This window comes from Equus asinus, chromosome 30, assembly GCF_041296235.1.
Source record: "Equus asinus isolate D_3611 breed Donkey chromosome 30, EquAss-T2T_v2, whole genome shotgun sequence".
NCBI classification, from domain to species: Eukaryota; Metazoa; Chordata; class Mammalia; order Perissodactyla; family Equidae; genus Equus; species Equus asinus.
The window spans coordinates 28,217,619-28,230,591 of record NC_091819.1 but is presented as its reverse complement, the minus strand read 5'-3'; the positions used below and the strand labels follow the sequence as shown (position 1 = coordinate 28,230,591).

General features: G+C 36.1%; 1 protein-coding gene across 12 annotated transcripts in view; it reads left to right on the top strand.

Annotated features, from left to right (window-relative positions):
- CEP170 (centrosomal protein 170) overlaps positions 1 to 11,594 on the top strand; it is a 144,797-nt gene extending 133,203 nt beyond the window's left edge. For 9 of the 12 annotated variants that reach the window (XM_014847793.3, XM_070501383.1, XM_070501379.1 and 6 more), the window contains 3 exons: positions 6,801 to 6,894; positions 7,653 to 7,704; positions 9,265 to 11,594. In XM_014847793.3, coding sequence (XP_014703279.1) covers positions 6,801 to 6,894; positions 7,653 to 7,704; positions 9,265 to 9,554 — 436 coding nt within the window. In that variant the 3' untranslated portion in view covers positions 9,555 to 11,594. The remainder of the gene's footprint in view (positions 1 to 6,800; positions 6,895 to 7,652; positions 7,705 to 9,264) is intronic. The other 3 variants (XM_070501382.1, XM_070501381.1, XM_070501380.1) reach the window with 1 other exon arrangement.
- The last annotated feature ends 1,379 nt before the right edge of the window (positions 11,595 to 12,973 follow it).

The following is a 12,973-nucleotide window of genomic DNA, read 5'->3' as shown; positions in this document are numbered from 1 at the left end:
TCAAAAACTAGGTTTTGTAATTCCTTTCCTATTTCTTTATGTTGAATTATATAATTTTTCAGTGTCTGACCCCTTCACTAGCCTACATCTTGTGTATAGGGACTATGTCATAGGGAACTTGATATTCCTCGGTTCCCCGCCCATAAATTATGTCCAGTGTCATCTCTCATCATCCTCTAGCCTCTCACATGACCACTTGTCGACTATCTGACACCTCTCCCCATCCTTCAGGACTTAAATTGCATGGCAATTTCTCTAAGAACCCTTCTCTGAATCTCCTCAGCTCTTGCTATAGGTGCCCACATTATCACATCCTGTATTTCCCTTCTTACGCTTATCACACTCAATTCTAATTACCTGCTTACTTGCCTGCCTTCTGCACTCAATTGTGAGTCAAACTGTTTTGTCAAAACAGTGCTGGCCAAATAATATGCAGTCAGAGGTCGTTCAGTCAGCGATTGAATTTGGAGGCTTCATTCCCATGTAAGAGTCTTTTAATCCGTGTTTATTTCGTTTGTTTATTCCTTTGGTTAATAATCCTTCCATAATGCCCTAGTTCTAGAATGTGCTTCCAGTGAAATTAAATTCAAAATGATAACAATTGTACGTCCTCTTCAACTACACTGAGCATCGAGTGCTTGAGCCACACTTGAGGTGTGACTCCTGATGTTAGCAAAGAGGCATGTGATTGGGCCTCTAGGTTTGTTCATTCATGTGTAATGAGAGTACATTTTTTCTCCTACAAATTTCAGTTGGGCTTTTTTACCCCAAGGAGGGGTAGACTGCACTTGTCACTGGCTATTTGCAGTGTTAGCAGATCGCAGGAGGGCAGGTTGAAGGAGAGCTCTCTTACTGCGAAGGGAGGCGGGGCCTGCAGACTCGGCAGCAATGTGCTGGTTAAGTGTCGCACATACAGTGCCCCTGAGACGGCATTCGAGTGCTCCTGGCGCAGTCACTGAGGATGAGTGAAAGGAGGACAGGGGACTCCTTTCCAAGCCCAGTCAGAAAGTATAAAATGTGCTCTTTATAAAAAGCATGAAATTAATGTGATTTCTCTAAAATCAGTTACAAACCTTAAAGTGTCTACATTTTTTAGTTTAGTAAGGATCAAATGAAATTGTATTGTTGTATTTTTTATTTCTTCTCTATAACTAGTGATTTTAATACTAAGAAAAAGAAAAAAGGGTGATTGGGCTTAGATGGAATAGAAGTTGTGAATAGTAAAATACAGGTAATATTAAAGCAAAATAATGAAATTAAGACAAATCACATGCAGGTAGCAGAAAGAGCTAACTTTATACAAGTTGACCTGGCTCAAATAAGTGTAAATTCCGTGAGAGCAGGGGTCTGTCTAGTTATAAAGTGCATAGAATGTAACACATTTTATTACTTAAATTGTATTATTATTCTATAGGAAACTCATAGGAATATGTGAGAATTGAGAGGGCAAATTATCTTGAAAAAACAGTGGATGGCAACATAATTGTAGCCATTAAAATAACTTTTAAAGCTAGTTATATGTACGAGGTGCTGCTTAAGAAAATCCAGTCAATCAGTGCTTTTACCTGTGAAGGAGTCTGCCTCATATTGCAGCCAGATTTGGAGGGGCTGTCAGTGTACTCCACTGATATGCCTTTGAAAAAGTAAAGATAGCATTAAGTGGAAAGACCAAGGTGTAGAAGACTATATGTATATTTCTCCCCTCTGGGTTCATTTCTCAAAGGTTTATACCAATGAGCTCATAATATATATATATATATGCACATAAACATTCACACACGTAAGATATTATATATATAATATGTATTTTTTTCTGAAATGTTTGTGTTTTTTAACCATATTCTGTATTACTTATGTTAAAAAAATAAATTTAAAAAGTGAAAAATAGGACAAGCCTTGCAGATTACATTATTCTTTTTAACATAAGGAGAATTTAAATTAATATTCTTCTGGAAGACAGTAAAGTGAAGAAAGTCTGGTAAATTTTTAAGGTATCAAGATATGGACTCAAGGTATTAAAGAAGTCTCAAGGTGACTTTATTTAAAAATACTTCTGAAACTCATGATGCTATAACTTAATTTATTTCTAATTCCTCTAATTAAAAATTTTAAATATAATTAAACCATGTCTGAGTATGGTTTATGAATTGTAATATTCCATACAAATATAATTGTACATTGCTTATATGTTGAAATAATACGTTTCATCAGTGTTTGATGAGTATCAGTAAGCATGGTAAAAACACATTGAACATTTTTATTGACTTGTCAAGGCTAACTATCTAGTTTAAGAGAAGTTGTTTAGATAATATTTTTCAAAAACTATTTCAGAAGTGTCTTTTTAAAATATTGTGTTAAGGTATTCTTAAAAAACAACCATTTTAAATATGTTTTAAGCTATTATAAAAGCAAGTTGCCTTATCTTCCAATAAATTTAGAAGGATGACCTATATCGCTACATTTTACAAGGCGTTAGTCAAAAACCAGGTGCAGTGAAAAGACTAGGGGATGATGCGAGATGACACTAGAGAGCTAAGGAAGGATCAATTTAGGCAGAATTTGTTAAGGAGTTTGGATTTTATCATAACAGGCTAATACATCAAATATGTGTCCTCTTGATACACCAGGGTTATCCATAAAAATACCGTGTAAATCTTATCCTGTAGCCATGTGACCTGCCAGCTGGAAACCCTGGAGGTCTCCTTACCTGTAACTGGGAATCCGTGTTACTTCATCCCACCTACCGAAGTGCAAGTCCTCCTTCCCCAGTGACCGGATCCTCATCCACTCAGCCATGCATTCACTCATTTCAGGTTTTGAAAGAGTACCTGCTACCATCCTCTCTTCCTGTTGACTGTCCCTTACCACAGAGTATCTTTCTCAGTCTGCTCTGAATTGTATTCCTAGTTTTCTCCAAAGAAAAATATTTCTTGTAGCTTTAACATTTAATTAAACTTGAGACCAAAGAACACATTGACTTATCGGTTGATTGATTAATTGATTTTGTTGCCTCAGAAATTTGACAGAATTTAGAAAGTTTAAAAAAAAGGTAAAAATGCCTCAATAAAGTTCGTTTGATGTTATTTTGTTGCCTTCAGTTTGAGTGTTGAGTTTTCCTCAGTGTAAGGCACTATGGCAGGCTCTGTGAAAGATAAGAAGGAAGATAAAACATCGTCCCAACAGTTTGCAGTCTGGTTGCCAAGGTGAAGCATATGTACAGTTAACTGTTGTTCAAGATATCATGTAAGAGATTATTGCCCAGTTAGAGGTAAAAGCAGAGGAGGGGTCATTTTCACCCAGGACTGTCAGGAATGCTTTGTGGAGGAGGTAAGATTCAAAGTTAGGTCTAATTTTTGATAAGCAAATCTAAGGGATAGAGGCCTGAGCCTTTTGCATGGAAAGTGCCAGGATAGTTTGGGAAACGACAGGTCTTTAAGCTTTCTGCCTAGAGTTCTAAACTCAAATGCCTACCAGGGCCTGTCTAAAGGTATACCTGTATAAATTGCTCTAATACTTTCTACAGACTCAGTTACACATATTTATACAGGAAGTGTTTTGCAGCATTCTCATTGTATAGTCATGCACTGCATAATGAAGTTTTGGTCGACAACAGAGCATGTGTACAATGGTGGTCCCATAAAATTGGTACTATCTAGCCTAGTTGGGTAGTAGGTTATACCATCTAGGTTTGTGTAAGTGTCATAGGGAAGGAAAAAAATTTCCCTCTACTCTTTTAGGTTCTTCTGCTGATCTAAGAATTAAATTGACATGAGACAGATTAACAGGAGAAAAACAAACAAAAGTTTAATACCATGTATACATGGGAGAAACCCAGGAAAATTGAGTAACTCGCCAAAGTGGTTGAAGCCCTCCTGAAATCCCATCCTCAGCCAAAGACAAAAGAAAATGTTGGGGTGCAGAGAGTCAGGACTTCAGAGGAAGGAAGGCAGTTCACAGGCAGGTGAAAAGGAGCAAACATTTGGAAAACACGTTTGTGTTTGGCCACAAGAAACAGAACAACACCGGGGAAGCCCAGCAAACAGGTTTCTCTAGGCTCCTCCCTGTCCACCTCCTAGTTCATGTCATGCTAAGGTTATGCTTGCTTCCTGAGAAAGGTTTTTTTATCTGAATTCTTTTAGGCAGTTTAAGGGGGAGGTAACAGGAAAAACTTTCTGAGTCTTTTGTTTCTTAAAAATAATCAGCCTAGGGCCCGGCCTTCCAAGGCATAGTGGTTAATTTCGCGTGCTCTGCTTCCGTGGCCCAGGGTTCACGGCTTTGGATCCCCGGTGCAGACCTACATACCACTCATCAAGCCACACTGTGGTGGTGTCCCACGTATTAATATAGAGGAAGATTGGCACAAATATTAGCTCAGTGACAATCTTCCTTGGGCAAAAAAGAGGAAGATTGACAACAGATGTTAGCTCAGGGCCAATCTTCCTCACCAAAAAAATAATAATCATCATAGTAAGCCAAAAATAATCCTCTTGTTAAAGAGACACATTTTGGGGTGGCAAATTTTTTTCCCTTTCAGTACACTCTGACATTCACACAATGATGAAATTGCCTAATGACACATTTCTCAAAATGTATCCCTGTGGTTAAGTGACACATGACTATATTCCATGTGAAAGTGACCCCTCAAGTTGTGTAACATGGCCTGTGTTGGTAGACTGCCAGTTTGCAACCCTTAATTTACATGTATTGAGCAATAGTGCTGGGAATAGATTGTGGAGGACTTAGACTGTGAGCCTAAGACTCTTTTCCTAAAATCAGCTGCTTTCTCAAAAAGGGTTTTTAGCTTAATAGTTAAATTATTGAATGAAATTAGCTTTGGAATTCAGTGTGTTTCTATGCTGACATTTAATCTAACTACTGTTTTGAATCTGTAATATAACATGAAGATCATTTGAAAGCTGTGATTTTTTTCTTGAAAGATCCATAATAACCTTTGCACAAAAACAGTTTTCTAACCAATTGTGGCTGGATCTAAAGTAATTTCTTGGTACAGTTTTCTGCTTTCTTAGTATTTAAATATTGTATTAGAGTTCACTTTGTAAAGCCAACATGGTAAGTTTGGCTGCTTAAATCTGTACACAATATTTACGAATTGTCTTTAAGTTTTTATCCCTTCAGTGACTTAACTTTGGAGACATTTTGCGTGTCATCCAGAACCTCAGGTGACCATTCTAAGCCATTTTCATGAAAGGTGAAATACGTATGGTTTAACAATTTGAGAAGTACAAGTGTTATACCCGGTAACCATCTTCTAACAAAATTCACTAAATTTTTGCTACCATGTGGCCAAGTGCAGACTTCCTTAGGAATCCATTGTAGTTCTGAGTTGGTCCAGGAAATAGTCATTTGTTTTCCTACTTCCACCAATCCAAGTGCTATAAGGACTCTCTTACAAAGCACAATATAATTTACTTATGCCTGACTATCATAGTTATTAGGATAACAGCTCTTAGATGGCTGTCAAAGTCTCTTGGATTTAGAAAATTTAACCGTAGATCAGAAGATATTCTTAGAACCCTTACTGCCTTTTAAAGCATGGTTATGTGTAATTGTAGATGTTCCAGACTTGATTTGATGTTGATGAATTTCATGTTTTTCAGTGAGTTGAACCTGACATAGTGATCTTTGAAGAAATACAAATAAGAATGTAATTTAGTTTACTACTTAAATACTGATCAGCTTCCAATAATAATAATTTAGCTACTTGTACAGTGTTGACGTTTATATATGGCACATAAACTAGATTTCTAGGCTCAGTGAAGAAACCAAAAAGGTGCCTGGTATTTACATCTCTCTAAAACTGCTGAGTCATGTCTCGTGGATTCCAAAGCACTGGGGAGAGAAGGATACCACATTTGAAAGACAAGTCAAAATTTTGTTGTATTTTATTTTGTAAGTTAAGATATTTGAATTTAATTTCTGACATAAGGATAATTATCTTTATTGGCAATTGTTTTTATCAAAAGCATAGTGTCTTAACTCCTAATAGGATATTATATACAAATATACTAACATGAATTAAGATTGTTAAAGAAAAGCACAGTAAGTACTCCAATTTTCAACCTTTAAAATAATGTTCACACTTTGTTTAATCAGTAAGATGCCTTTCCTATACAGTCGTGTGCCACATAACGACATGTCAGTCAATCACAGACTGCATATATGACGGTGGCCTCGTAAGATTAGTACATGTAGCCTAGGTGCAGTAGGCTGCGCCATCTGGGTCTGTGTGAGTGCACTCTGTGATGTTTGCACAGTGACAAAATCACCTAATGTTGCATTTCTCAGAATGCATCCCTGTCATAAAGCAACACATGACTGAACAGACACAGTTGTTCATACATAATTCAGCTTATTTTCATCTTAATTTTATTTTATGTTTGTTCTGTTTGCTGTTCTAGCTGAACAAAGTTCTGTTTTCATTGTAAGTGATGGTTATGTGGTAATTTACAAATATTAGATAATATTTTGGGATTATGTTACTATATTGTTTTATATTTGGTTTTCAATAAAGAATGAGATAAATACTAAAGGGTCTATGTGTATATTTGTAACCAGTCAGTTATTTTTAACACAGATCTCTCGCATGAACGAGTCTATCGGTAATATTGGCTCACTGTTTAATTCGCAGCTCATGTAGCATTTAGTGGTTTCTTTATCCTTGTGTAGCTTTGAAAAGATGTATTGTTTTTGATTATCATTAAAAATGAATTAAATTTTTAAATATGAAAATATGAAATATAAATATGAAAAGTAAAATGCTTGTGTTTTTTGATTTTTAGAATATTATTTAAAGACAAAGATCGAAATTGGGATGAAATAGAAAGCAAATTAAGAGCTGAAAGTGAGGTCCCTATTGTGAAGACCTCAAGCATGGTATGGTGATTTTTCTTGTACATTAAAACATTTGAATGGCAGGGTTTCATTTTAGGGAATGATATACTTATTTTTGAACTGTTGATTAATGTTTATAAAAGAAGATATAAATGCACAAATCTGGGAAGTTTTATGCCTTCACCCGTCTCTCACAGGGATTTAAAATGTTGATTGCTTCAGACTCACCCAGAGTATAAAGGAGGAACCTTTTGTGTTCTCACTGTTATGCATTCTTGTTCCTATAATAATTATACATTATAAACAGGCAATTTTGAAATAAGAGCCAAACTCAAATATAAGCTCACGAGTCATTTCCATTTACTTAATTTGTACAGATTTTCATTGTTCAGGGAGTCATCCTAAAGCTGAGAGTTGCAATTGATACATTTTTCCAGAGGAAATCCTTAATCACTCTTACAAAGTTATTTCAAGGTTAATCAATACAAATCTTTCAAAATCTTTGCTTATACAACATATTATCTTCAACTTCTCGTCTTCCATCATTATCTCATTGAAAAAAGTAGTTCTATTTCAACATTTAAAATTTGAAATTTAATTTAAAAGTTTGAAATTTAAAAGTTTAAAATTTGAATCTTGTTCTCTAGATATCAGAATTATTTTATATCCTATTGCTACAGATGTAGTGCCACGTGGGTAATGTTAAGTCTTCCAAATAAGATGAGTATGAAATTCATTGCTTATCAAATAAAAACGTTTTAGTTAAAGTAAGCTAATTTTTGTCATTGCTTTCTCTACAGGAGATTTCTTCTATCTTACAGGAGCTGAAAAGAGTTGAAAAGCAACTACAAGGTAAATTTACTACTGAATTAAGTATAAAAAGCTAACAGTTTAGGGCAAGTGCATTCTAAGTGGTATTTTTTAAATATTGTTAGAACACTATTTGATTAAATGTAATGACATAGGGAGAAAAATATAGAGTTCTACATATCCAAATTACTCATAAAAAGGAAGTTTAAAACCTAACATAACTAAGTAAAAATATAATAAAGTGAAATGTTAGGCATTATAGGCTAGATGTTATAAACTAATTCACAGTATTATGTATATTATCTTTTATATATGTAAATACTAATATATGAAAAATGTGTAAAATAATGTCTTAAAATGTATGCATGCAGCTGAAAATGCTCATTGGGAATTAGCATTATTTCATTTGACAGTTCTTAAGTTATATCTGTAGTCTAGTAACTTGTAGTCTAATATAAATAATAGCTGTTTGGATGGACCACAATAAATGAGTGGGTAGTGGCCATAGGGACCAGAGGAGGAGAGAAAGAAGTAAAGAAAGAGACTATTTGGCTCCTAAACTTTGACAGGGACATTGTCTTGGAGTATGTCAGATCTTAATCATGCACTAATGCATACTATGTATGTCCTGACTTAGAAGTCCCCAGTGGTATTGACAAGCTGATTCCAGAGTCAACAGCTAATTCTACTCAGTCTTTATTGATTGAATTATTATAGGCATAGTATGTTGGTCCTAGCGAAGTGATTCTTAACCTTTTTTTACCCTCAGCACACCTAGGCGTTATGACGTACCCCCATGAGTAAAAGTGGCTTGCTAACATGATGATTGTTAGCGGTAGATTGGGGATATACTTTTAAAAGGATGTCTTAAGTGATTCTTATATCTATGGTGCTTCCGTCTCCCAGCTCCTTAGTGCCTAAGATTTTCCCTCATCCACTCAAGGATTGAAAGCTGCTCTTTAACCGGCCCCTCCTATGGAGGTAGCAAGGTTGGTTGGCCTGCCCGGCTGCCATGGGATGTTAGTATCCAGGCTATGAGGGGATCCTCATGGCTCAGTGGCACATGCACCCTTGCACTCTGCTGATGTTCCAGCACTCTCACCAGGATGAAGGACAGCAAGCTGTGGTAGCGTTCAAAAAGTATGCTGGTATTCTTCTGGCCTCCCCAACCATCAGGTTACTCTGAAACCCATCTTAGCAACTAATCCCCAATTATCTGAGTGATAAATATGGCTAGGAGTGTTTATTAAAATCATAACCATTATTTTCACTATCCTCTCACAATGATGAAAGCAAATTTTTAAAAAATCTTTCCTGAATTCCACAATTCTAATCCCAGTCTTCCAACAGACTGAGATGCCCGTCAGTGAGCCTACTCAAGGAGCCGGAGAAAGTGCTCAGGTCTGCACAGTCTGCAGCGTACATCAGCCCCAGAGTTATTGAAAGTGGGGTTTTAAATATAGTGTAGAAAGGATTAAATAAATATAAGCTCACATAAGCATCAGCGGTCAAAATGTCATACAAATCATAAGCAATGTTTATATTCAAACTGAACTACACCTATAGTTATATCTTTTCTCCCCATTCCTTTTTTCCCTTTAGCGATCAATGCTATGATTGACCCGGACGGGACGTTGGAGGCTCTGAACAACATGGGATTTCCCAGTGTTATCTTGCCATCTCCACCAAAACAGAAGTCCAGTCCTGTGAATAACCACAGCAGCCCGGGTCAGACACCGACACTTTGCCAGCCAGAAGCTAGGGTTCTTCATCCTGCCGCTCTCTCGGTCTCAGCTGAATTTGAGAATGCCGAGTCTGAGGCTGATTTCAGTATACATTTCAATAGGTTCAACCCTGATGGGGAAGAGGAAGATGTTACAGTACATGAATGACTTTCTGTTGATTGTTAAAAAGTAACTATCTGTGGAATGACTAGGAATATTGGAAGCAGCATAGTGTTATATAAAACAAGACAGCTTGGTCGACTACAATCTTGTTATCTCTGTCTTCTTAATTTTATTTATTTATTTTTTACCGATAATGTGGTGTCATGTTAATCCTTTCAAACCATTTAGATAACCACTTGATGCACATATAGGAAAAAGCAGATTGTGGCAGTTTCACCTTTTGTGGTTTTATGATTTTCAAATTGAAGTATATAATTGCATCCTTTCCCTTCATAGATCTTCTTTTTTTTCTTTAAGCCATGCTGTGACCTACAAGCAAACTAAATACCCAACATTTCTGACCCCCATGTCTCCTGTGCCAAGCTGCTCCCTGAAATGGACTTCCTCTTCATCTGTACAGATTTGTTAAACACTTACATTTGCTTATTAATAGGGTTTATATTAGTATTCATGACCATTGGATACAATGACCTATTACCCTCCACAGTCGAACTGACCTTTGACACAGTCGTTCTTATGTTCTAAAATTTTCCAACATATATGTGATTTCTATAACTTTGTTGCTACATAAATTGTCTTGGGGCTTACGGAGAGAACTATTATGTTTGCACTAAGATTTGCTGGGAGTGGTAGGTGGACGTACTATATATCAGTAAGGACTAACCGTCTTTTTTTGTACATAGATTGATAATACTGTATTTGTTTTAAGCCCACAGTGTTTTACTCCACTTTCGAAAAGATCAATTTGGCATTTTTTTCCAGTTTTTTTTTAATGGAAGTAAGATTTTGCCTCTCACTTTAGCGCAAATGATAACTAGAAAGGTTAAACTAGACAGATAGTTTAGGTGGAGTATATTTTTAAAACTAAGAACATGTATATTGGTCCTGTGTTACCAAGTTTATATGTGACAATTGAAAAAAAATTTCCCTTAAAATGATCATGAAGTTAAAATTTTCTTCATTAGGAGACTTGGAAAACCAGTAGTCATAAGATTAGTTGATAGTTTCACTCCCAAGCCATGAATTGCTTCTGTGTGTTTCCCTGTAGGACCCAGTAGTAAATCCTGTCTCAATCTTAGACACATATGAGGACCCTGCAAGACAACAGCGACAGAGGCTGTGGCCTGTGCTATTAAACAGGAAGCCTGTGAAAAGTCTCTTCTATACACTTGTTTTTTCTCTTTCCAGTAAGTTCACCTTTGGATAAGTTTAAAAGGAAAGTAATTTATCTTTGTGTTTCCAGAACACTGTAATTTGAGTGAATCTTAATTCAGTTAAATATTATTAGTAGACTTGGATTTTCCCCTTGACCCCATCAGTCTCATAAGGGTTAAAACTGCAACTTTTGCAGCTTTTATGGAATGGTCTTTAATATTTCAGCAATAATCCTGTGCTACATTTGTTTTAAGAAACAAACTAACTCCGTACATTTCAAAACTTTACAGGATTTTTTAAAATCCTGTACCGTTGGGCCAGTTAGGAAGATGCAAAAAAACCTTTTTGTAGAGATGTAAAAACAAACATCTGTTGTATAATGGATCTCATATTTTTCTTTAAATTAAAAAGAAAAAGGGTAAATGAACTATTCTCCTTATGAAGCTAAATTCCCCATTTTATGTAATAAAGGAAGATGGAAAAAGTTTTGAAGAACATGAACGGAAAGCTACAGATGCTTTGAAAGAATAAATGACACATTAAAACAGCGTCAGTCCATTTGAAGAAAAAGTCAAATAATCTCCATTGTTCCCTCTTTTAGTTAATGTTTGGGTACTGAGCATATCCACGTGGAAGTAGAAGGTAAGGAGCTGTGTAGGAAAATACTAGCATCTACTCTACTTACATTATCGTTTAAGTGTTTACACAGTTTTGTTCAATTATAAACATTTGGCCTTTTACTATGTTATTTTTATTTTGTATGAATACATTATTCTCCTTATTTATTTTTGTTACATTTATTACTTATGTTATTTTGTTATGCATTTACAACTCCATTTTTAAATAAAGTGTTTCTGGAACTTCATACAATGATTGTACATTTTTTTTCTTCTACCATTTGGATTAGTAGAACTTCATCAGTTTACCAGGTGACTATTTTTATACCATTTTCCAAGGCTTAGCAAAAGAAAGAACCCTTCAGTTCCAATTAATATGTGATAATTGTGAAACTTTATACTATTTTGACTAAAGAAGAAAATGTTTTCCTAGCAAGTTATAGTAAATATAAGTCTCTTAGCTTAAAACTCTAATGTAATGTGCACACAGGGCCTTTATTTTTAGCTGGCCCTGAATCATCAGAAAGCTTTATGACAATGATATATTTAGGGAGCAAAAAAATTTGAAATATCTTGGAATCTTAAATTTGAGAACTATCAATTTGGACTCATTTACTTTCGTTATATCATTTGTACTCAAGAATCTTGAGTATCTCCCTGTTCAGCATTATGTTTCTCAGCTTGCCCTTTTGAGCCTTCCAGAAGCTGGCTCGCTCTCTTGTGTCTGTGTACTCCTGATAGAGACTCTGCCCCAAGTGCCTGGCAGTCTAGAGGTGCTTCATCACTCTGTGCATGCTGCTGCTTCCCCTTCCTGCTTCCTCATCCCTTCCCTTCTGCAGAGTCCTGCCGACCTCCTCCTAAAACTTCCCTCACTTGACTGGCCACACTAAAGGGCTGTGCCACATGCTCTCATTGTTCTCTTTCCTTCCCCTACTACATACGCACATGTTTCTTCCTTCTAAATCACTAAAATCATCTTTATTTCCTGGACAGACCCTGTACTTCCAAACATCCATGCCGTTTTGCTGCCTTCATTTGTCTTTGGATTTGCTTGCTATAGATTACCTGACAGGATGCTCACTTTTGAAAGGAAACTATACTGAGAAGCTTGGGATCTGGACCCATTCCTTGTAATTAAAAATGCATTCCTCCTCCTACTGGTCTGTAAAACGGAGAGCATCATTCTTCTTGTCCAAGGCCCTTCCAGTCCAAGTGGTCTATGACTATGAAGTGGTTCTCCTTCCTTTTTACTTCAGAAAGCTTTCTTGGATTCTTTGTCTTATAAAACCTCCCTTTCGTTGTGTTCTCATAACCCCTGTACTCAGTTATAGCCAGATCATACCTGTTCAACAAATACATGCTAAGTGCCTAACACAGATCTGGGCACTGAGGTTTCTGGCAGTGAACAGATGTAAACCGTTGCCCTCGTAGACCTTATATTCTAGATAATAGAAACGAAAATCAGTCAAATAAATTGATAGTGTTGGATGGATGGACCACGTGCCGCCTTGCTTCCCAGGGAGTTATTTGCATAGCTGGCTCCTGATAGTTTCTTAATAGTAAGCACATACTGCTCAATAAGTGATTCAATTGAACACATTTTTATTCCAGTTTCCAAGAACTTTCTGTGGT